This window comes from Balaenoptera musculus, chromosome 1 (assembly GCF_009873245.2).
Source record: "Balaenoptera musculus isolate JJ_BM4_2016_0621 chromosome 1, mBalMus1.pri.v3, whole genome shotgun sequence".
Classification (NCBI taxonomy): Eukaryota; Metazoa; Chordata; class Mammalia; order Artiodactyla; family Balaenopteridae; genus Balaenoptera; species Balaenoptera musculus.
In genome coordinates, this window is record NC_045785.1 from 118,826,433 (window position 1) to 118,852,511 (window position 26,079).

At 42.1% G+C, this 26,079-nt stretch overlaps 1 protein-coding gene across 2 annotated transcripts in view; it reads left to right on the top strand.

Annotated features, from left to right (window-relative positions):
* C1H1orf226 (chromosome 1 C1orf226 homolog) overlaps positions 1 to 26,079 on the top strand; it is a 309,915-nt gene that overhangs the window by 235,799 nt on the left and 48,037 nt on the right. For both annotated transcript variants that reach the window (XM_036871202.1, XM_036871206.1), the window contains exon 5: positions 21,026 to 21,134. In XM_036871202.1, the coding sequence (XP_036727097.1) occupies positions 21,026 to 21,134 (109 nt within the window). The remainder of the gene's footprint in view (positions 1 to 21,025; positions 21,135 to 26,079) is intronic.

A 26,079-nucleotide genomic window follows, 5' to 3' on the forward strand; every position in this document is an offset into this window, starting at 1 on the left:
CCTCTTCTTCCTTCCCTGTCCCCTCAACTTTTTCCTGTTTCTGTGCCCCTTGACCTATTTAATGTTTAGTCAACTCACCAAGTCACCCAAGTTACACAACTCGGAGTCTTCCCCTTCCTTATTCTCACATCCAGAGAAAAGACTCTTGAATCTATGTGCTACCTATGATCACTGCCGGTGCCTTAATTAGGCCTTCAGCTTTTCTTGCCTGGACTCAGGTTGACCGGTCCGGCTGCACGCTCTGTGCACTGCGTAACTCCAGGGTGTGTCAGTCACCCTGCCCTGTGCTTGGCACCTGGTTTACCCGAACGCGAATTCTCACGGCAGCTCCCGTGTTTGCAGATGGCAAAACTATGACTTGAGTATTAAAAGACTCACCCAGTGTCTCACAATTGTAAGCAGCAGAGCAGGGATTTGAATCCAGCTCTTCTGGCTGGCAAGCTCTGGGTCCAGATTCTTCCCCTTCCCCCAGACATTCCGTATTGCAGTAACCTCTTTATTGGCCTCCCTTCTTCTGCTCCTGTCCTCCTCCAAGATACCCTTCACACCACCGTTATTACCAACTGCATCATTCCCCTGCTCAGACCCGCATCAGTACCCTGAGCCCCCAAGGTGAAATCCGCTCCCCAGCAGGCCCTGACCTCCCTCTGTTCCCATCTCTTGCCACTCCCTCAGCATGTCCCATGTCCCTGTGCCCAAGCAAACTGCTGTTTTGTGACTCCTCGCCTTTCTATGTGCAGTTCCCCTTGCAAGGAACGTTCTTCCCTCTCCTGTCTCTGTGATGCAGAGCTTTCTTTGTTCCTTGCTCCAGATCTGCTCTCTGCAGTGCTAGGTGCCCAGGGAGGCTGGCCTGTGTGCACTGCATCAGCAGCCTTCCTTACTGTCATGAGAGTTCCTGCCAGGTGGCACACAGTTCTTTCTCTCTCCGGGTTCTGATGACCTCTCACTGCCCTGCCCCCTCAAGCCTTGGGGTGCTGAGAGCTCCCACGGATACTGTAGTATCCTCCGGGGTTTCCCTGCACTCTGCCCTCATCTTTGTAACAGTCCTTTATTAAACTCTCCTCAGATGACTCAAATTATCTGATTCTTGCCAGGACCCTCACTGATCAGTTCCCCACGCCACAGTCCCTGCCACCTCCCACATAGTCTTCAAGACGTCACTCAGGCAGCAGCTCCCCTCCCTGTGCCTTTCCTGGCTCACAGGCCATTGGCTGCATGCTCCTCCAGGACCATGTCCATAGTGCTCTGTTCCACTCTCCCGCTCTTGTCTCACTCCATCAGCACACTCTGAGCTCCTCAGGGACAGGCTCTGAAACTGCTCAGCTCTGTGTCCCAAGAGAATCTGATGTGGGGTGGGGGAGGGTGTGGATACAGAGCAGGATGTGCATTTCTTAGAATAAAGGTTATGCCGAACCACCCCAGAGGCACTGTAATCCCTCAGCAACTGCTCTTGGGTGGTGGGGAGACAGACAGTAAGAGAACTTCTGGCATACAGCAAACAAACAAAAACCTGGCTGCCTCAGGCCTCCCAACTCACCCCTTTCCCAAACCTATAAAATAAAAACAGAAGACTGTTAAAGGGTGATTGGAAACCTTCCGAGACTGAACCAGGAAGAAATAGAAAATATAAACAGACCAATCGCAAGCACTGAAATTGAGACTGTGATTAAAAATGTTCCAACAAACAAAAGCCCAGGACCATATGGCTTCACAGGCGAATTCTATCAAACATTTAGAGAAGAGCTAACACCTATCCTTCTCAAACTCTTCCAAAATATAGCAGAGGGAGGAACACTCCCAAACTCATTCTATGAGGCCACCATCACCCTGATACCAAAACCAGACAAAGATGTCACAAAGAAAGAAAACGACAGGCCAATATCACTGATAAACATAGATGCAAAAATCCTCAACAAAATACTAGCAAACAGAATCCAACAGCACATTAAAAGGATCATACACCATGATCAAGTGAGGTTTATCCCAGGAATGCAAGGATTCTTCAATATACGCAAATCAATCAATGTGATAAACCATATTAACAAATTGAAGGAGAAAAACCATATGATGATCTCAATAGATGCAGAAAAAGCTTTTGACAAAATTCAACACCCATTTATGATAAAAACCCTCCAGAATGTAGGAACAGAGGGAACTTATCTCAATATAATAAAGGGCATATATGACAAACCCACAGCCAACATCGTTCTCAATGGTGAAAAACTGAAACCATTTCCTCTAAAATCAGGAACAAGACAAGGTTGTCCACTCTTACCACTATTATTCAACATAGTTCTGGAAGTTTTAGCCACAGCAATCAGAGAAGAAAAGGAAATAAAAGGAATCCAAATCGGAAAAGAAGAAGTAAAGCTGTCACTGTTTGCAGATGACATGATACTATACATAGAGAATCCTAAAGATGCTACCAGAAAACTACTAGAGCTAATCAATGAATTTGGTAAAGTAGCAGGATACAAAGTTAATGCACAGAAATCTCTTGCATTCCTATACACTAACAATGAAAGATCAGAAAGAGAAATTAAGGAAACACTCCCATTTATCACTGCAACAAAAAGAATAAAATAACAAGGAATAAACCTACCTAAGGAGACAAAAGACCTGCATGCAGAAAACTATAAGACACTGATGAAAGAAATTAAAGATGATGCAAACAGATGGAGAGATATACCATGTTCTTGGATTGGAAGAATCAAACTTGTGACAATGACTATACTACCTAAAGCAATCTACAGATTAAGTGCACTCCTTATCAAATTACCAATGGCATTTTTCACAGAACTAGAACAAAAAATTTCACAATTTGTATGGAAACACAAAAGACCCCGAATAGCCAAAGCAATCTTGAGAAAGAAAAACGGAGCTGGAGGAATCAGGCTCCTGGACTTCAGACTATACTACAAAGCTACAGTAATCAAGACAGTATGGTACTGGCACAAAAACAGAAATATATACATCAATGGAACAGGATAGAGAGCCCAGAGATAAACCCACGCACATATGGTCACCTTATTTTTGATAAAGGAGGCAAGAATATACAATGGAGAAAAGACAGCCTCTTCAATAAGTGGTGCTGGGAAAACTGTACAGCTACATGTAGAAGAATGAAATTAGAACACTCCCTAACACCATATGCAAAAATAAACTCCAAATGCATTAAAGACCTAAATGTAAGGCCAGACACTATCAAACTCTTAGAGGAAATCGTAGGCAGAACAGTCTATGACATAAATCACACAAGATCCTTTTTGACCCACCTCCTAGAGAAATGGAAATAAAAACAAAAATAAACAAATGAGACCTAATGAAACTTAAAAGCTTTTGCACAGCAAAGGAAACCATAAACAAGACGAAAAGACAACGCCCAGAATGGGAGAAAATATTTACAAATGAAGCAACTGACAAAAGATTAATCTCCAAAATTTACAAGCATTTCATGCAGCTCAATATCAAAAAAACAACCCAATCCAAAAATGGGCAGAAGACCTAAATAGACATTTCTCCAAAGAAGATATACAGATTGCCAGCAAAGACATGAAAGGATGCTCAACATCACTAATCATTAGAGAAATGCAAATCAAAACTACAATGAGGTATCACCTCACACCAGTCAGAATGGCCATCATCAAAAAATCTAGAAACAATAAATGCTGGAGAGGGTGTGGTGGAAAGGGAACCCTCTTGCACTGTTGGTGGGAATGTAAATTGATACAGCCACAATGGAGGTTCCTCAAAAAACTGAAGATAGAACTACCATATGACCCAGCAATCCCACTACTGGGTATATACCCTGAGTAAATCATAATTCAAAAAGAGTCATGTACCACAGTGTTCATTGCAGCTCTATTTACAATAGCCAGTAGCCAGGACATGGAAGCAACCTAAGTGTCAATCAACAGATGAATGGATAAAGAAGATGTGGCACATATATACAATGGAATATTACTCAGCCGTGAAAAGAAACGAAATTGAGTTATTTGTAGTGAGGTGGATGGACCTAGAGTCTGTCATACAGAGTGAAGTAAGTCAGAAAGGGAAAAACAAATACCGTATGCTAACACCTATAATATGGAATCTAAAAAAAAAAAAAATGGTTCTGAAGAACTTAGGGGCAGGACAGGAATAAGGACGCACATGTAGAGAATGGACTTGAGGACACAGGGAGGGGGAAGGGTAAGCTGGGATGAAGTGAGAGAGTGGCATGGACATATACACACTACCAAATGTAAAATAGATAGCTAGTGGGAAGCAGCCGCATAGCACAGGGAGATCAGCTCGGTGCCTTGTCACCCCCTAGAGGGGTGGGATAGGGAGAGTGGTCTGTTTTATAACATAGTGAATTAGCTATACATTTACATATATCCCCATATCTCCTCCCTCTTGCGTCTCCCTCCCACCCTCCCTATCCCAACCCCTCTCAGTGGTCACAAAGCACTGAACTGATCTCCCTTTAACACACCATTGTAAAGCAGTTATACTCCAATAAAGATGTTAAAAAAAAAAAAAGAGGTGATTGGAAGTTGAAATGAGATCAAATATGAATCAGTTCCTTTTTTCATTTTTTTCTAAGATATGTTAGTGGCCTAGAAGTAAAGGTACATGGTCCTTTATAGTCTAAAAAAAAGGAAAAAACTAGATTATGATAGAGAGGGAGTTGTCCTAGGATAAATCAGAATGGTTCAGCCATTGTCCTGGGGGCATATGTGAGAATTAGCCTTGTTGATACCTGGAGTAAACACCTGCCCTGAGCTCCCTGGCTTGTTCTCTTAATCTCAGGTCCTGGGAGGAAGTGCCTTCAGGTGAGCTGTGATTCAGACCTCCTCTGATGTAGCATCAGGCAAGCAGGTCAGAGCAATCAGAGAAAGAAAACTACTAGGAAAGAAGAGTACGTGGCCATGCCAGCCAGGCCCAGTCAGGCATGCTCCAGGCCCCGGCGGTGGATGCCCTCTCTTCATTTCCTGTCATGGCACACAAGGCTCCCCATGTGTTGAGCAAGTGGCCTGAGTGTCACTTAGTCTGTGGAAAGACTTAGGATGTTCCTATGACATTTATCATATTCCTGGGTTGGTTTATTTGAAGAAACTTGTATGGAAGGTGGGCCATCAGGGAGAGCAAAGCAATCAAGCACCACTCACTCAAGTGTCCAGTGAAAATCTTACCCACATGAGAATGAATTTGTTTTGGCCACAGAGTGTCTATAAAGGCATCCAGGGCTTGGAAAAATACCTGGAATAAGGAAATTCAGGGTTCCTAGGTGGCATAAATGTACCATAGCACTGACTTCTAGCTAGATATAGAGATAACAGTAGTAATAATAACAATCTAATATTTGAATGATTTTTGACAGTTATTAATCAGCTAAGCAGATAATACAGATGTGGAGGACTTGGTTAAGATGGCCAGGGTTCAAATTCTGTCTCAGAGACTGCAGTGGGCCAAATTGTGTCCCTCAAAAAAGATATGCTGAAGTCCTAACCCCTGATACCTATGAATGTGACTTTATTTGGCAAAAGGACTTTGCTGACGTAATTGAGTTAAGATGAGGTCATAATTGATTAGAGTGAGCCCTAAGTCTAATGATTGGTGTTCTTATAAGAAGAGGGAAATTTGGAGACAGAAACATAGAGGGGAGACACAAGGAAGAAGGCCGTGTGAAGATGGAGACAGCAGATTGGAGTGATGCAACTAAAAGCCAAAGCATAACAAGGATTGCCGGCAACCACCAGACGCCAGGAGAGACGCGTGGACTGGATTCTCCCTCAGAGCCTCTCAAAGGAACTAACCTTGCCAATATCTTGATTTCTGGCTTCTGGAACTCTGAGAGGTTAAATTTCTGTCTGTTGTTTTAAATTATCACTTTGTGATAATTTGTTACAGCAGCCCTGGGAAACTAATACAGATACCTACTAGCTGTGTGACCTTGAGAATGTTAACTAACCCCTCTCAGTTTCCTCATCTATAAAATGGGGATAGTAGTAGTACCCACCTCATAAGGTTGTGAGGATTAAATGAGTTTTTATGTGTAGTGTGATTTGAGCAGTGCCTGGCACATGAGAGGGACACAAGAGATTAACAAATATTCTTGCTCACTTCAGTTCAGTAAAGATTTTTTTGAGCACCTACTATGTGCCACGCACTGTGTATAAATCATTTCATTTGATTCGCATAACAATCCTGTGAGACTCTTCTCGTGCCTTTTTGAGGTTGAGAAAACTAAAGCTCAGAGCTTTGAGAAAGTAGAAGAGCTGCCATCTCAGCTGAGGCTTTGTGGCTCTGTTCTGTCAGTTCTTTTATTCCACAAAACCACAGGGATCTCAAGGGATACAGAGGAGTGGATCAGGAAGGGTGTGAACTTCTGATTATGATTTATTTTGCATTGGGAAGACTTATGCCTGATCCCTTTCTCCACATACCACTTAAAGAAGGGAAGTTTTCCCTGTCGTGAAAGCAAGAAGACAAATTGTTCATGGGGAAAGGAGAGGAAGATGCAGCTTTCTAAGCGAAGCTCCCCCAGCACACACCAGTCAAAGCAGCACCCTTCTATTTGTGGTGTGCTGGTATTCTCTCCGCTCTCTGGCTCAGGAGGAAAGCTGTGTCTCTGAGCAAGAGTTTTCAGGAAGCCTGAGGATCCTCAGAAGTGTAGGAAGGTTGGCTGACCCCAGAAAACATGAACACGCCAAATGTGTGAATCCAGATAACACGGAAGCAGAGGAGAAAGAATTGGCAGCCTGTGTAAAGATTTCGTTTTTGAAAGCCAACAGCAGGCGACAGCTATTTTGGAGAAATTACCAGTGTTGCAGAGAAGTTAAAGCCTTGAAGTATGTGAAAGGATTGTTGGGGTTTTGTGAGGGACACTGGCCTGTTTGTCAAGTAGTGAACAAGAGGAAGTTTACTTATCACAGTGCTTGGTATTTAGAAAGTGCTATATGGTGGTTTGTGGTTGATTCAAGTAAACCAGGGAAGATTTTGTGGGATATAAGAAAGCACTTCTTAACAGCTGTGAAATTAAAACATAAATTAGGGGCTTCCCTGGTGGCGCAGTAGTTGAGAGTCTGCCTGCCAATGCAGGGGACACGGGTTTGAGTCCTGGTCTGAGAAGATCCCACATGCTGCAGAGCAACTAGGCCCGTGAGCCACAACTACTGAACCTGCGCGTCTGGAGCCTGTGCTCCGCAACAAGAGAGGCCGCGATAGTGAGAGGCCCGCGCACCGCGATGAAGAGTGGCCCCCGCTTGCCACAACTAGAGAAAGCCCTCGCATGGAGACGAAGACCCAACACAGCCATAAATAAAGTAAATAAGTAAATAAAAATTAAAAAAAACAAAACGTAAATTAACTGCTGAGATAGGCCGTGAGGGTAACTTAACTGGACTTTCAAAAGATAAATGTGTATTTGTCTGACTCTCACTAGATTTTAAAATTCAATTGATTGCTTACTTCTTATTTTAGGTACACAGTAGACAGTTGTCATAATAATTTAGACATTTTTATAATGTTACGCCTTGAAGAAACCTTAGAAATCAACTATGATACTCGGATTTCTCTGCCTGCAGTTGTGTAGATGGGCTTGACTGTCTCACGAGGTCTCTCCTAGCCCTAAAATCCCAGACTTCTTTCCAGGTCACACTGTGGTGAGGCAGGTCTGTGAAATACGGCCCAGCTATGGCTGCCAGCAGATCTTGGACAATGTATTCCTACACCTCAGACAGCTGTGAAGTAAGGAGATCAGTTCCATGAGGGACTGTGGCACCATTTCATGAGTTGATCACCATTCCTTTATGCCAAACAGCAGCCCTGAAAATGGCTAAATTGAGGGATGAAGAAGATGAAAACTGACCTAACTTCTAATTAAAGAAAACCAGCCAAAGTGATAAAGGGCCCTGAAAATACAGTGGGAGAGAAAGATAATCAGACCAGAGCAGTAATAGGAAGAAATGATCAAGATGAAGGACAATTTGGTCTAAAGATTAGATTAAAATAAGAGACATGGGGAAAAGAATGATGACCAGGGACAGAAGTGTGGAACTGTGTGAATGCTCCAGGACTGGGTGGGAAGAGAAGACACACCAGTGTTAAGGGAGCATATGCAGGGGCTGGGGGTAAGGGTCGGGGGGTGCTCATTGCTGTAGATTTTGGTGTGGTTCTATTAGCAAAGCATTGGGGGCCTCCCTCCAACCACCACCTTTCCTAATATGTTCCCTAGGCCCTCTGAAGATAACACATTCCTTTGGGGGGACCCACAAAAATCACACGGTCTGGGCTGCTTGGGGAATCACTGCTCCTGTGGGCAGAAGTCATGCTGGGTTTTCCCAGGACCATGACTTTATGGCTGTGCCACGCTCAGCTGGTCTCAAGCAGCAGGTTGGTTCTGTTTTCTGTCTTCTGCATTTTTCACATCATGCTTCTTCTTCTCCCAGAGGTTTTCCCTTAAGATCCCACTGGGTTTTGTCTTTACCATCTGCAAGTTACTTGGTAGCTTATCTTTTCAGTCTTCATTCATTTCCATGTGTCCCTGTGGGTTAGGGATGCCCGTGCCTTCCAGGGCCTTCAGAGAAAAATCTCATATTCACATTCAAACTGGAGAACCCCCAGAGAGATGGTGATGTTGGGGGAACAGGGATGATTTCTCTTTGTTCTTCCATTTGCCATTTCTAGAGTTATTTCCACAGTTTTAAAGTATTTGTACAATGGGTTATAGAATATTTGTCCATCTACTATCTCATCCACTTTCAATATTTGCCCATCCCAGAACTTTACAACTGCTCTGAAAGATGTTTTTATTGCCCTTACTTTAAGGATTAGGAAAGAAGGCTGAGAGAAGGAAAAGAGTTTGCCTGGGGCCCCATGGCAGGTCTAGATCCTCTGTCCTGAGGTTCTGTGCTTTCTGCCGTGGCAGGTCCCAGCTGGCTAGGTGAGACCCAGCAGGTTCTGAGCAGAAGACAGCATGGAGACTTTTCTGTGGAGCTCTGTGTCTGTGGGTCTTGGAGAGGGGAGCATGGATGTATACTCAGGAAACCTTGCAGGTGACTCAAGACCCTTCACATTCTCTGTAGCCGGTGGGTTCCAAGGTCAGCCAGCAGTCCCCATGGAGACAAGGGGTAGTAGGGGCAGGATACTAATTGCTGGGGGGACATGGCCATGGCATTTTCGAGTGTATAACATCCAGAGAGAGGGATGGTGACAGAGTAAGGTTGTTGTCTCAGGAAATAAGAGATGAGAACTTGAAGACAGAAGTACAACATAATTTATTCTAATTGGGTCCAAAAAGCTGAGACCATGAAGAAAAATCACGTGGCTGCCTACATTTTCATAAAATGTCTTTTGAGAAGTACACAGTATGGAAAGCAGAGCTTAAAATCAAGTATAAGTGCAGAGGAACTGAAACCCTGAATGCGTTGGGTTCATGGAAAAGACTGACGATGAGAGAAGAAAAGTATAAAAGAAAAGAGAGTAGCACATGGCAAAGAGATATTCTGAAGTCCCATTGTTCTAACTATGTATCTCCTTTTTTTTTTTTTTTTTTTTTTTTTTTACCTCAAGTAGAGAACTGTCGGATCTTCAAACTAGAAACACTAGAACATAGGTGATTTGAAAAATAGAAGTTTGAAAACCACGAGGAAAAAGGCAGGCGTCCCTCACTCCTTTAAATGTGTCCAGGCCTTGGTCATTTAAGACCTGGGGTCCTAAAGAATGTGATTGCAAAATGATGATTGATCATCTTTGCAAAATCATGGGGAATGGATGAGATATGAGACGATTACAAGAAAAAGACACTTCACTTTTTAGAAAGGGGGAAAATCTGGATCTAGGAATTATAGACTAGTGAACTTGTCATTGCCCCTGGGCAAAATTCTAGAAGAGATCATTAAGCAGATGATCTGTGAGAGCTTGGAAAAGGAAATAGTGATCCCTAGGAGACAGTCCTAAAAACCAATTACCAAGTATGCTTAGGAAACCTGCCTTAAGAGCAGCTATGCAAATTAGATTTGACTGTTTGAGTTGACCACAGTGTGAATGAGCAGTGAGATGCTGTAACTAAAGAAAAAAATATGATCAGAGATGCTTTGCTAAAAAAATATGATCAGAGATGCTTTGCTAAAAATTCAGTTCTAGAGCATAGAAAATATCCAAATTCACTCTGTCGTGTTCTCATCCCTTTAGGAATATGCATTCAGTTCTGTGAACTGTGTTTTAAGAGTTATTGGTAGATTGGGGTATGTACAGAAAAGGTTAACAAGGAAGATGGAGATCGTATTTACTGAACAAGCAACTCACCATATGTTGGGCATTGTGTTAAATACTGGAGGGGAGTGTTTTAATACTTAATACTATGAAGAGATCATTAATCTACCTATTTTCAGATCAGGAAAGAAAGGGTTATGTCAACTGAATAGTTTGCATAAGGCCAACAGCTAGGAAGTGGCAAAGCTAAGACTTGAACCCAGATCTCTCTCAACCCAAAGCCCATACTCTTTCCACAGTACAAACCTGCCAGAGCAATAAAGGATCTAGAAAATGGGCTGGTTGAGGAACTCTTGAAGGAAGAGGAAGTATGTCACTTTAAAGAATGAGAGGAGTAAATATAAGTATGGTGGTGGTTTTCAAAGGGTTGCCATTTAGAAGGATTAGCCTTGTTCTCTAAGGCCCCAAAGGATAGAACTAGGGCAGTAGTGTGGCAGTACTAATAGTAGTTACCATTTATTAACCATTTGCTATAAGCTGATCTTTCTGCATACATTCATTCTTTAAACCTCATGAGTGAGGTACAGTACTATGGTTATCCCCATTTCACAGGTGAAGAACCATGAGTAAATCCAGATAATGCCCAGGATCTCACAGCTAGTAAGTAGCAGAGCCTGGACCTATAATCCAGATCTGTCCCACACCAAGGCCAGTGTTTTCAACCATTTCCTTCCACTGCATTGCTGTTGGTAGATTTCTAATCAATGTAAGGGGAAATTTCCAAGGAATTAGAAGCCCTCCAAAAGGAGGAATGGCTACTCTAACTGGAGTGAACTGCCCATCACTGACAAATGCTGAATGACAGGGATGCTGGGTTGGACAGATCTGAGGACTACACAGGTCTCTTTCTACTCTACATTCCGTTTTTTTTTTCCTGTGCTCCTAAAAGAAACACATTTACCTATAGATTAATAGTCAAGGAAGTGAGAAGCGGGGTGTTGGTGGTGGGTCTAGTGGTTCTTTATCAATCCGTCAACTTGAATTCCAACATAACTATAAACCCCAAATCCAGTTTCCCCAAGATATTATTTATATTTCAGTAATTTATGTTAAGTTTATGGACATAACAGTGTACAGAAAAGTTTATTGCTGTGGCTTGAACGCATAACAGTTCCATTAGTGAGTGAAAATTATAATTCTATGCATATTTTGAAATAAAACCAAGAAATTTGAAGAAATTTGAAGTGGGAATAAATCTAATAAGATCTTAGTAATCATTATTAACACTATATGAACTACTTTGGTATCCTACCCTTTAATTATACTGAAAGTTATGAAAATTGAGATACTTTTTGGAAGTGGGATCAGAACTGCACTAGACTTAAGGATTAAGATTAAGGAGGGGAAAAGGGAAATCTTTCCTTATTCTCTTGAGTCCTCATATTATTCTTTCTCCCCTCCCCCACCCCCAACACACACACAATCACAGTTCTTAAAACCAAGGTATGAAGAAGTAAGGGTTCGTGGAATATAGTTGTAGATCTAGAAGTTTGGACATGAGGCCTTAATTTGTTGATTTATTAATTTGTCGGTGAATGAGGTCACATGGAAAAACTTCCTGCTTCTTGATTGTGTTGGCGGATACTTTCCTAAACTCTAACTAGTTGACTTTATAGTTAGCTAGAGATTATCGACTTTTAATAACTTACACATTAAGTTTCTGAACTCAGACATAAAAGAGCAGTCTCCAAAGAGCTCCAGTCCAAAGAGAGTGGCTGCATCCATGCCCAGGTTGTCATCATATTTGCCGAAAAGGTGCTTTGTCTACCAAGGTAAAGTTAACACTAGCTTGCTGCCATCCCTGAGTGCCTTCCATGTCTTTGTGCCTTGTTGGCATGCCAGTCTGCCTTCATATCTGCTCCATCGGTTTTAAATCTAGTTCACATTCCTTAGGGTATTACCTAATAATAAATGAAAAACTCAAAAATCAAAGGAGTTTTATGTGTGATGCATCTGAACTAACGGAACCTCACTTCTGTCTGGGGGTGGGGGAAATGAATAGCCAGGCTGAGCACATTATGGGTGCTTATTAATGACAGCAAGGACGCCTCTCTCCCTCCTAAGCAGGCATTAGGAACCTCCTATGTGCCAATCACAGTGCTGGCACTGGAATACCAAGATGTGCCCTTCTTGCTACAAGAAGCTTCAGTATAAACATCATAGTGAGTACTGGTTCAAGATGGCAGAGTAGAAGGGCGTGTGCTCACTCCCTCTTGCGAGAGCACAGGAATCACAACTAACTGCTGAACAGTCATCAACAGAAAGACACTGGAAGTCACAAAAAAGATACCCCACATCCAAAGACAAAGGAGAAGCTGCAATGAGACGGTAGGAGGGGCGCAACCACAATAAAATCAAATCCCATGACCACTGGGTGGGTGACTCACAAGGTGGAGAACACTTATACCACAGAAGTCCACCCACTGGAGTGAAGGTTCTGAGACCCACATCAGGCTTCCCAACCTGGGGGTCTGGCAACGGGAGGAGGAATTCCCAGAGAATCATACTTTGAAGCCTAGCAGGGTTTGACTGCAGGACTTCGACAGGACTGGGGGAAACAGAGACTCCACTCTTGGAGGGCACACATAAAGCAGTGTGTGCATCAGGACCCAGGGGGAAGGAGCAGTGACCCCATAGGAGACTGAACCAGACATACCTGCTAGTGGTGGAGGGTCTCCTGCAGACGCAGGAGGTGGCTGTGGCTCACTGTGGGGACAAGGACACTGGCAGCAGAAGTTCTGGGAAGTACTCCTTAGTGTGAGCCCTCCCAGAGTCCACCATTAACCCCACCAAAGAGCCTGTAGCCTCCAGTGCTGGGTCACCTCAGGCCAAACAATCAACAGGGAGGGAACTCAGTCCCACACATCAGCTGACAAGTGGATTAAAGTTTTACTGAGCTCTGCCTACCAGAGCAACACCCAGCTCTACCCAACACCAGTCCCTCCCATCAGGAAGCTTGCACAAGCCTCTTAGATAGCCTCATCCACCAGAGGGCAGACAGCAGAAGCAAGAAGAACTACAGTCCTGCAGCCTGTGGAATGAAAACCACATCCACAGAAAGATAGACAAAATCAAAAAGCAGAGGGCTATGCACCATATAAAGGAACAAGATAAAACCCCAGAAAAACAATTATATGAAGTGGAGATAGGCAACCTTCCAGAAAAAAAAATTCAGAATAATGATAGTGAAGATGATCTAGGACCTCGGAAAAAGAATGGAGGCAAGGATCAAGAAGATGAAAGAAATGTTTAACAAAGACCTAGAAGAATTAAAGAACAAACACCTAGAAGAATTAAAGAACAAACAAACAGAGATGAACAATACAATAACTGAAATGAAAAATACACTAGAAGGAATCAATAACAGCATAACTGAGGCAGAAGAATGGAGAAGTGACCTGGAAGACAGAATAATGGAATTCACTGCCACGGAACAGAATAAAGGAAAAAGAATGAAAAGAAATGAAGACAGCCTAAGAGACCTCTGGGACAAAATAAAACGCACCAACTTGCGCATTATAGGCGTCCCAGAAGGAGAAGAGAGAGAGGAAGGACCCAAGAAAATATTTGAAGAGATTATTGTTGAAAACTTCCCTAACATGGGAAAGGAAGTAGCCACCCAAGTCCAGGAAGCGCAGAGAGTCCCAGACAGAATAAACACAAGGAGAAACATGCCAAGACATACGGTAATCAAACTGACAAAAATTAAGGACAAAGAAAAATTATTAAAAGCAGCAAGGGAAAAATGACAAATAACATACAAGGGAACTCCCATAAGGTTAACAGCTGATTTCTCAGCAGAAACTCTACAAGCCAGAAAGGAGTGACACAATATATTTAAAGTGATGAGAGGGAAGAACCTACAACCAAGATTACTCTATCCGGCAAGGATCTCATTCAGATTCGACGGAGAAATCAAAAGCTTTACAGATAAGCAAAAGCTAAGAGAATTCAGCACCACCAAACCAGCTCTACAACAAATGCTAAAGGAACTTCTCTAAGTGGGAAACACAAGACAAGAAAAGGACCTACAAAAACAAACCCAAAACAATTAAGAAAATGGTCATAGGAAGATACATATCGATAACTACCTTAAATGTGGATGGATTAAATGCTCCAACCAAAAGACAGAAGCTCGCTGATTGGATACAAAAACAAGACCCATCTATATGCTGTTTACAAGAGACCCACTTCAGACCTAGAGACACATACAGACTGAAAGTGAGGGGATGGAAAAAGATATTCCATGCAAATGGAAATGAAAAGAAAGCTGGAGTAGCAATACTCATATCACATAAAATAGACTTTAAAATAAAGAATGTTACAAGAGACAAGGAAAGACACTACATAATGATCAAGGGATCAATCCAAGAAGATATAACAATTATAAATATATATGCACCCAACATAGGAGCACCTCAATACATAAGGCAAATGCTAACAGCTATAAAAGAGGAAATCGGCAGTAACACAATAACAGTGGGGGACTTTAACACTTCACTTACACCAATGGACAGATCATCCAGACAGAAAATTAATAAGGAAACACAAGCTTTAAATGACACAAGAGACCAGATGGATTTAATTGATATTTATAGGACATTCCATCCGAAAACAGCAGATTACACTTTCTTCTCAAGTGCACACGGAACATTATCCAGGATAGATCACATCTTGGGTCACAAATCAAGCCTCAGTAAATTTAAGAAAATTGAAATCACATCAAGCATCTCTTCCGACCACAACACTATGAGATTAGAAATCAATTATGGGAAGAAAAACATAGAAAACACAAACACATGGAGGCTAAACAATACGTTACTAAATAACCAAGAGATCACTGAAGAAATCAAAGAGGAAATCAAAATATACCTAGAGACAAATGACAACAAAAACATGATGATCCAAAACCTATGGGATGCAGTAAAAGCAGTTCTAAGAGGGACGTTTATAGCAATACAGTCCTACCTCAAGAAACAAGAAAAATCTCAAATAAACAATCTAACCTTACACCTAAAGGAACTAGAGAAAGAAGAACAAACAAACCCAAAGTTAGTAGAAGGGAAGAATTCATAAAGGTCAGAGCAGAAATAAATGAAATAGAAACAAAGAAAACAGTAGCAAAGATCAATAAAACTAAAAGCTTGTTCTTTGAGAAGATAAAATTCATAAACCTTTAGCCAGACTCATCAAGAAAAGGAGGGAGAGGACTCAAATCAATAAAATTAGAAATGAAAAAGGAGAAGTTAAAATGCAGAAATAGAAAGCATCATTAGAGACTTCTACAAGCAGCTCCGTGCCACTACTATGGACAACCTGGAAGAAATGGACAAATTCTTGAAAAGGTATAACCTTCCAAGACTGAACCAGGAAGAAACAGAAAACATGAACAGACCAATGACAAGTAATGAAGTTGAAAGCGTGATTGAAAATCTTCCAACAAACAAAAGTCCAGGACCAGATGGCTTCTCAGGTGAATTCTTTCAAACATTTAGAGAAGAGCTAACACCCATCCTTCTCAAACTCTTACAAAAAATTGCAGAGAAAGGGACACTGCCAAACTCATTCTATGAGGCCACCATCACCCTGATACCAAAACCAGACAAAGATACTACAAAAAAGAAAATTACAGACCAATATCACTGATGAATATAGATGCAAAAGTCCTCAACAAAATATTAGCAAACGGAATCCAACAACACATTAAAAGGGTCATGCACCATGATCAAGTGGGGTTTATCCCAGGGATGCAAGGATTCTTCACTATATGGAAATCAATCAATGTGATACCCCATATTAACAAATTGAAAAATGAAAACCATATGATCATCCCAATAGATACAGAAAAAGCTTTTGACAAAATTCAACACCCATTTATGATAAAAAAAACTCTCCAGAAAGTGGGCATAGAGGGAAGCTACCTCAACATCATAAAGGCTATATATGACAAACCCACAGCAAACATCATTCTCCATGGTGAAAAACTGAAAGCATTTCATCTAAGATCAGGAACAAGACAAGGGTGTCCACTCTTGCCACTGTTATTTAACATAGTTTTGGAAGTCCTGGCCACAGCAGTCAGAGAAGAAAAAGAAATAAAAGGAATACAAATTGGAAAAGAAGAATTAAAACTGTCACTGTTTGCAGATGACATGATACTATACATAGATAATCCTAAAGATGCCACCAGAAAACTACTAGAGCTAATCAATGAATTTGGTAAAGTTGCAGGATACAAAGTTAATGCACAGAAATCTCTTGCATTCCTATACACTGACAACAAAAGATCAGAAAGAGAAATTAAGGAAATAATCCCATTCACCATTGCACCAAAAAGAATAAAATACCTAGGAATAAAGCTGCCTAAGGAGGTAAAAGACCTGTACTTAGAAATCTGTAAGACACTGATGAAAGAAATCAAAGATGACACAAACAGATGGAGAGATATACCATGTTCTTGGATTGGAAGAATTAATATTGTGAAAATGACTATACTACCCAAAGCAGTCTACAGATTCAGTGCAATCCCTATCAAACTACCAATGGCATTTTTCACAGAACTAGAACAAAAAATTTCACAATTTGTATGGAAACACAAAAGACCCCGAATAGCCAAAGCAGTCTTGAGAAAGAAAAACGGAGCTGGAGGAATCAGGCTCCAGGACTTCAGACTATACTACAAAGCTACAGTAATCAAGACAGTATGGTGCTGGCTCAAAAACAGAAATATATACATCAGTGGAACAGGATAGAAAGCCCAGAGATAAACCCACGCAACTATGGTCAACTAATGTATGACAAAGCAGGCAAGGATATACAATGGAGAAAAGACAGTCTCTTCAATAAGTGGTGCTGGGAACTCTGGACAGCTAAATTTAAAAGAATGAAATTAGAACAGTCCCTAACACCATACACAAAAATAAACTCAAAATGGATTGAAGACCTAAATGTAAGACCGGACACTATAAAACTCTTAGAGGAAAACAGGAAGAACACTCTTTGAAATAAATCACAGCAAGATCTTTTTTGACCCACCTCTTAGAGTAATGGAAATAAAAACAAAAATAAACAAATGGGACCTAATGAAACTTCAAAGCTTTTGCACAGCAAAGGAAACTACAAACAAGATAAAAAGGCAACCCTCAGAATGGGAGAAAATATTTGCAAACGAATCAATGGACAAAGGATTAATCTCCAAAATATATAAACAGCTCATGCAGCTCAATATTAAAAAAACAAAGAACCCAGTCCAAAAATGGGCAGAAAACCTAGATAGACATCTCTCCAAAGAAGACATACAGATGGCCAAGAGGCACATGAAAATCTGCTCAACATCACTAATTATTAGAGAAATGCACATCAAAACTACAATGAAGTATCACCTCACACTGGTGAGAATGGGCATCATCAGAAAATCTACAAACAACAAATGCTGAAGAGGATGCGGAGAAAAGGGAACCCTCTTGCACTGTTGGTGGGAATGTAAATTGATACAGCCACTATGGAGGACAGTATGGAGGTTTCTTAAAAAACTAAAAATAGAATTACCATACGACCCAGCAATCCCACTGCTGGACATATACCCAGAGAAAACCATAATTCAAAAAGACACACGCACCCCAGTGTTCATTGCAGCACTATTTACAATAGCCAGGTCATGGAAGCAACCTAAATGCCCATAGACAGATGAATGGATAAAGAAGAAGTGGTACGTATATAGAATGGAATATTACTCAGCCATAAAAAGGAATGAAATTGGGTCATTTGTAGAGACGTGGATGAACCTAGAGACTGTAATACAGAGTGAAGTAAGTCAGAAAGAGGAAAACAAATATCGTATATTAACGCATATATGTGGAATCTAGAAAAATGGTACGGACGAACCGGTTTGCAAGGCAGAAATAGAGACACAGATGTAGAGAACAAACGTATGGACACCAGCGTGGGAAAGGGGAGGGGGGTGGTGGTGGGATTAATTGGGAGATTGGGATTGACATATATAGTAATATGTATAAAATAGATAACTAATAACCTGCTATTTAAAAAAATAAAATTAAATTCTGAAAAAATAAATATAAATATAAAAATAAACATCATAGTATGAGATAACGTGCTATGGTAAAGGTAAACCCAGGGGCATTCAGCAACTCAGACTTGAGGGCAGGGTGGGCAGGGAACGCTTCTCTGAATCAAGTCTTCAAGGATGCCAGAGGTGTCACAGCAGTTGCAAAGGCAGGCAGATGTATGCACCTGGTTCTGAAGGGCCATGTAGGTCAGGCTCCTGGAGAGAGATGAAAGCAGAAACATAGATGCTCCATGCTGAGGAGTTTGGACTTGGTCTGAGGGCAGTAGGAAACCTTTGAATGGTTTTTAGAAGGAAATACTAGGATGTGGTTTGTGTTTTCAAAAATACCACTTTGCTAGCAATATAGAGAGTGGCTTGGCAGTAGGTGAGGTAGGAAGCAGAGAGACACTAGGTGAGTTGCAAAATTCCAGGTGAACTGTAGGACCTGTGGACCAAGGCAGTACTGTGGAACTGAGGGAAAAAGTATATTTTAGAGCCATGTCAAGGAGGAGGGCTGCAGAGAACTTGGTCATGAGTGACAGATATTGGAGAACAAGGGAGGAAGGAGTCAAAGGTGTTGCCCCGGTTTCTGGCTTGAGTGGACATGGCGCCCCTCATCGAGAGAGAGCTTGGGAGAAGGAAGGCCATGTTTGCCTGAGAATTACAGGGGAGATGATTAATTTAGTTGGGGAACGTGATGAATTTGAAGCTTGAGAGAAGATCAGGAGTGTGTGTCCAGAAGGACTGGCTGGGTGGGCCTGCAGCTCAGGCAGGAGATGCTGAGGTGCCGTTGTTGGTTTGTCCCTTCCGTGTTAGGAGGACACTTTGGCGTCATTAGAAGAATCGGGTACTCTATGGTGCAGGCCCGATAATGTTAGATTAGCTTTCCTAGAAGCCACGTTAAACAAACATAATAACCTCTATTTCAGCATCGTTCAGAGTTGGTGGACACGTGAGATGAACTGAAATGACTTTTAGCAGAGTTCAGCAGAGAAGCTTTGGTCCCCAAGGTGAACTTGGATTTTTTCTGGGGATTGTTCTCCTCTCTGTATCACTTCTCTTTTGAAAGTCCCTCTCAGACTTCTTGGGGTCCTTGGTAAGAATCTCAGTAAAAAGGCTACTTAGAGGGGATATCGGTAAGGAGAAGTAAAAAGCACTTTACTCATTATTTCATCTTCCCAGTAACACTGCAAGGTGTTACTATTAAAAGTCCCATTTTACAGATAAGAAAACTGAGCCTCTGAGGGTTCCCCGGCTTACCTTATGGTAAGGGGCACAGTTGTGGATATGACTCTGAATCCCGTTCTCTCTGTGCTGCACAGAAAGACTGACTCAGACATACCAGGCCTGTGAAATCCTGGGATGGAAAAGTTGTGTTTTCATTGAGGAAAAGATTCTGGAGGGAAATGATGTGTCCCCAGGGTGTTTATCAAGAGCAACACTCTCCTCAATGCTCAAATCAGTTCCTCTGATGTATCCCTGATACTCGCCTCCCCTGCTCCATGTTGACAGCACTCAGACTTGGTAGTTCTGGTGGTACCCTGTCCTAGGGCCACCTAAGAGTCAGCCATTAGGGCCTTGCTTATAATTTTCCCCTTTTCCTGGCCTTTCCTCTGCCTCTATCCCCACCGCCCACCCACAGCAGCCAGAGGGATTCTTTAGTCTAAAGCATCAGGAAGTCAATCCTCTGCTCAGAAGCCTCTAATGGCTTCTCATCTCACTTGGAGTACAACCCCTGCCCTTCAAGGTCTCCTGTGTTCTGGCCTTTGATTGCTTCTCTGACCCTGTCACTGGCCGCACTCCCTTGACTTGAGCCACGCTGACCTTCTGGCCATTCCTTGAATGCTTAGAGCGCCTTATAAACACCACCTGGCTTTGAAACTTGCTGTTCCCACTTTCTGCACTGCCTTTGCCCACGTAGTCCAGTGACTGGCACCTTCACATCATTAGGTCTTTGCCTCTCTTTGAGGCCTTCCTGCTAACCACCCTGTCTAAAATAGCGGCTCTGTCATGTTCTGTCCCTTATTTTTCTTCATGGCACTCATTTTCTATTTGTTTATTGATATCTCCTGAATATGAGCTCCATGAGTTCAGGGGCTTTATATGTTCTGTTGCTTGTTCCTCTGGCTGCTGGGATAGTGCCTGGCCCATGGTGTGCACTCAGGGGGATTGGTTGACTGATGGAATGAATACATGGAAGCTGTGAACTTGATGGCGTGGGACAGAAAGTGAAGTCACTATCACCGAGGGACCTACAATAATGAAACAGAGTGTCTCCCAATGTGGTTAGCATTGCTGGTTCCCTAAGTCTCCTCATTTGGACGTAACTGTGAACAGGTATTAGGAAACCTCCCCACATTTCCCTGGCTTAGATGCAGATTTATTGCTCTGATAAGGATGGGAATGATTTTTTCCTTCTAACATACAAGTTGCCAGGACAGATTTACTAGTGATAGCGTGGGGTCCATGTCCTACCTGTGTCCACCCTTTCACATCTGGAGGTCACTCACTGGAATGTCAGTGTTTGTGGAGCCCATGGAAAGTGCCTCCTGCATTGTGGCTTTCATAGGAAGAAAGCTTTCTCTAAGGACTTGACGTGAGTGAGCTCTGTCTGCAGAGTGTCCTTTAACAGAGGTTTCCTCATTGGAGATTTGAACCTAATGCCATTTTCAGTGCATTTTTCTGTTGTTCTTCCTGTAGGATCTTCTACGTCTCTCACGATTCCCAAGACTTGAAGATCTTCAGCTATATCGCTCGAGATGGTGCCAGCAATATCTTCAGGTGTAACGTCTTCAAATCCAAGAAGAAGGTAAAGGGGCTGTCATCTCTTATTTTCCTCTGATGGAACCAGAGTGCTCCTAACATTGACCCGTCTCCCTGTTGATAGAGAGGCAAGATTTGGAGGTGGCTATTTTAATGCAAGATATAGGGGAACTCTCTCACTAGTCTGTCATTGCTTCTATATAATGCAATTCTCTTTTAGTTTCATTTGAACTTTGTTCTTAGTTTTATGCGAACAACTGGAGAGATCTTGACCATTGGTTAAGGGCTCTGCAACAGGAGCAGGCAGACAGCTCCAGGAGTGGCGCTCCCCTTGATGTGTGGTAGAAAAGAAGATTACCGCTAGCTAAGGTGACCCTTCATCATAATTCTGTATACTGTTCAGTGGCCTACAAACATGACATGCGGGATCTAGTTAGACTTTGTGATGTTGGTTGTCCTGGATGATTATTTTGTAACCATCCTTGATGTATAGTAACCTTGATGCTTGAGTAAATGCAACTTTTGCAATTCCGTAGAGGCATGCTTCCTCTCTATCATTCCTCCCGGAGTCTAACACACAAAACTGGGGTTTGGAAACGTGGGCTGTAGCCCCTCTTCTCCCCCAGAACTCTGAATGATGTTATGAGGGTCAGTATCCCCCATGGGTCTCAGTTTCCTTGTCTATAAAATGAGGAGGAGAGCCAAAACCAGCCTTTCTTAAAATGTATCCTGTAAAACATTTACCATCCAAAATGTTTCATGTTAAAATTATTCAATTTAAATGTGCTGGGAAGTCCTAAAGTCAGAGAAATCCCTGTAACGCAGCATTTCTCAAACTGAATTGGCCATGGAATCATATTTTTTCCATGTATAAGTGTTAATATCCTGGGAACTAGTTTACTATAGAGGTGACTTTGGAAAACGCTATTTGTGTCTGAAAGGTCCCTCACAGGTGTGGAATGGTAAGGTCCCAACCATTCTAGACACAAACCACTAACCCTGGCCTTCTATGAGGACTCCTTCCAAATTCTCTCCTGTTTGTCCCTTCTTTGATGCTATGTGATATCTTAATGCATCTTATGCCGTAAGACATCTTTAATAGATTTGTAGGTACCTTGCCAAGTGGGGATAATAAGAATAAAAACGTGACAGGGTCAAGATTTACTATTATATATGTCCTGTCCCCCACCCTAGCTCCATAAAGAGAATTATACTTTGCTGATCTAGCCTCTTCCTCTAAGGAGATTTGTGCCCTTACCCACCTATTCCCAAGCTTTTAAATGTAAATCATGGAATTGGGTGGAAAGAGCTAGAACTGGAAAGGTAGAAGGAAAAAGGGGCAAGTCGCCAGATTTCACTTTTAGATAATAGTACAGTTGAGAGGAAAAAAGTGAAAGTGGGGTGAAGTTGAGCTGCATATTAAAGATCTGATAGAGTAGGAAGGAGAGGGAGAGAAAGAAAAACCAGAGGGGCTGGAGTTGAGAATTTAGGGCTTGGGAGAGTGAAAAGCACTTGTGTGGCTTTGAGGTGCAGTGGATCTAGGGCGGAGAGGAAAGGAAATACAGAGTGTTCCTGAGACTTATGAATTGGATCATCTGTAATGGTCTTTGACAGATACAACTGAAGACTAGGATTCCCTTTAATTCATTTCGAGTGTTCCACTTTACATCTGACTTTAGTTTTGTCCAGAGACTGGACCGTGTGGACCTTGGAATTTATTAAAGTTACAAATGGCACATTTTAATTTACAAAGTGCTTTAATATTTAATCTTACTTGATCCTTGCAAAAACCTACGTGAAGAAGTTAAGACAGGTAATTTTCATGCCCAATTTTACGGATAAATAAATTTAAATTGAGGCTCAGAGAGATTAAATGACTTGCCCAAGGTCCCATAAATAGGCATTGGCTAGAATCAGGGAGACATGTAGAACAAAAGGATTTTGAGCAGGAAACCTAGGTAAAGGAGATGGTTGTATTTGCTTTGCCAGCCAATCTAGTGTAGCAATGCAAACTCAGTGGGGTCGTCCAGTTCTTCTGCCAAAACCTGAGTCTAAGAACAATGCCCATTGGAACTTTGATCTTGAAGCGAAGGACAGAATTAAGTTCTTATTACCCAGTGACAAAGGAGTAGTCATCTGGTTCCCTATCATATCAGTGTTTTCCATGTTTCATAGCTCTCAGAGCTAATCCTGATCTCTGGCTCTTTTATTTTCTATATCCCTTTCACCCTCACCTACTGAGACTGTAACTTTTCAGAGCTGGTTCTCAGGCCCTTTGCTGGCCTGTAGCCATGCAGCTGAAGGAATTGTTTCCAGACAGCCTGGGCTGTGAGCCCCATTGCCGCTGAACTATAGGTGGAAGGGCTAGTTTCCAAGCCAGGAAAGAGAAGTGAATTAATCGTTCAGCAAAGGAAGCACAGTTGGGGAGGGGTGGGTGGGGAACACGTCTGCAAGGTTTTGCATGCTTATCCTGGTTAGTCTCCAGATCTGGTGATTTACTTTCTTGTAAAGCCCTTCTGGTTTGGAGAGATAATAGTTAGCTTGGGAAGGAGTTTTAATTGGCACATGATAGGAATACTTAAGAGGCGAGGGGGAAAGGACTAAATACTCTGAGCATAAGTGTCTTGCAGGGATGTTTCTGGGTTGTTGGAGGTCAGTATGGGGGTCTCTTGACTGGAAGCCAGTGGACCTGGGTGTTCTCCAGAGCCCTCGTGGTGATTATAACATAGAAAAACCTTGTATGAGCTCCTTGCTGTGTCAAGGCTTGGTTATTGCTGTTCACATCACATCATGTCCCGAGTGGGCACTCATGGCACATTTCCCATGACAGGCTTCTCATGTGGGTCATCCTTACCTTACAGTTCACCATGGGGAACAGGATTGTCTCTTCGGTTGGTGGAGAACATGGGTCAGGTGTCTCAGCTTGCCTGGTAGAGGACCTCCCTGTACCTCGCTCCCAGCACAGTTGTTATTTCTATACCTGTGGATCTTCCTTTACTTACCTATATAGCCAATGTGGTTCTCATCTTGGGGACTTTAATCTTGAGCTGATTTTTTTTCAGTTGGGCTTTCACCAGAAGTTAGATAGCAGAATATTGCAGGAAGATAACATACTACCAGCGATTCATCTGTTAGTCTAGATTTTCCAAGTTTTAGCCTTATATTAAGTCAAATGATATCCAATCAGTTTTGGTTACTTGCTATGTGCTCATGACTGTTCTAGACTCTTTATATGAATTATCTTACTTCATTCCCTCAGCAGCCCTGTGAGGTGTAGTTACTGTCATACTCTTCATCTTATGGATGGGAAAATGGAGACTTAAGGGACATAATTCATAATGAGTGGTGGAGTCAGAAATGAACCCAGAAAGTCTGACTCTGGAGCTCATCTTTTTAACCACTGCATTATATTATCTTCATCAGGAAGTTGCATAACTGAGGAGTAGCTTTGTTCTCCAAGACCTACTTGTAACCGGATTCTACTGTAATTGTTACTGGGGTATGAAGAGCTCCTTAACTCTGAACGGCCCAAGTCTCTTTGACATAGATTTTCCTTTTTTTCTCTTAGTATCTTTGTTTGGTCAATATTGGCTCTATTTTACAGTGGGAGAAAGAAAGGGCCCAGGGATGTAAATTTCCATTGGTCGCACAGTGAGTCAACATTGCCACTGAGATAAAAACCTAGCTTCCTGCTTCCTAGTCCAGAGCTTTGGCCACTTAACTCTGTTACACAAAATTCATAAGAGATACATGAGCCTCTCTGGATTTGAGTTTCTCCAGCCACCAAATAAGATGAAAGGCATCTCAGGAATGCTGTTTTTTGTATGTGGAGTGAGATGGTCTTCAGGAAACAAGTTTTGTGTGACTGGGAAGGATCACCAGGATTGTAGTGGGGAGATCCCAGCACTATTCAGACTAGTGCCAGAAAGGAAGGGTAGGAGAGGGTCTTTTCCTTGTCCAGAGCATTGGAGACATTTCCTAATAACACGGCTTTCCTGTTTCTCCTCCTTAGGGGATATAATGACAGTATTCATTTGCAAGGCCTTTTGACTCCTGTGAAGCCTCTGTGTGGTCTCTTGACCTCTCCAGTGGAGTAGCTGTCCCGCTCCTGTCATTTTCTCCGAGCCCCAGGAGCATGTGGCTGTCTGCCCTGATTAAGTGTGACTGTACTTATTAGCGCATCAGTGCATGAAGTGTTGGTGATTAACAGGAGCCACAGGAATCTCCCCATTATCTTCATGAAATTGTTCTGCCGGCAATCACAGCTCAGTTGGTTTGGGTTTGGAGAAATCATTGCCTCCTATAATGCTGTCACCATCAGATTAGGGGCCACAGTGGAGAAGTTTAGCTGTCCTTAAGAGCTTGCAGTGGATTTTGAATGGTGATGTCAGTCATGTGCTAAAGAATAAGTCACTTTCCTGGCCAAGCTCAAGAAATGGAGGAGAGATAGGTCCTAAATTTAGGGAAGGAACCTCATTTTTTATATCTTTAATGTTGAGGTGGGTTTGGGTTGGGAAGTCAAAAGTATAGAAATCATAAGGCTCAGAACTGATCTAGTCCAAACCTCTCTGTTAATGGAGAGGAAATCAGTACCTGGAAAAATGAATTAACTTGCCCATGGTCACCTAGCTGGTTACTGACAGTATTAAGGTTATAACTTGACCTTCTTTTCTCTATGGTACTGTGGTTCATGGGCTAGCAGGGTACAAGGGAAAACCCAGCAGTCCATTGGAAATTGTAAGGTCCACTACCTCCTGTCAATGTTGCAAGTCATACCCACTTTGAAACTAAACTTTCCCCATAGTAGCAATATTCTAGTGTCCAAGGCATTGCCTTGATCAAATTATATGATCAAGGCCATTAAAGAACCTGTTAGACAGAAACCTAATCCATCTCCCATTTCAGAGGCTTAGTTTGTTGGATCTTCCTCTATGTAGAATTCCAGATATATTTTCTTGCTTCAGCATTGCAGATTCTACAGATTGAGATCA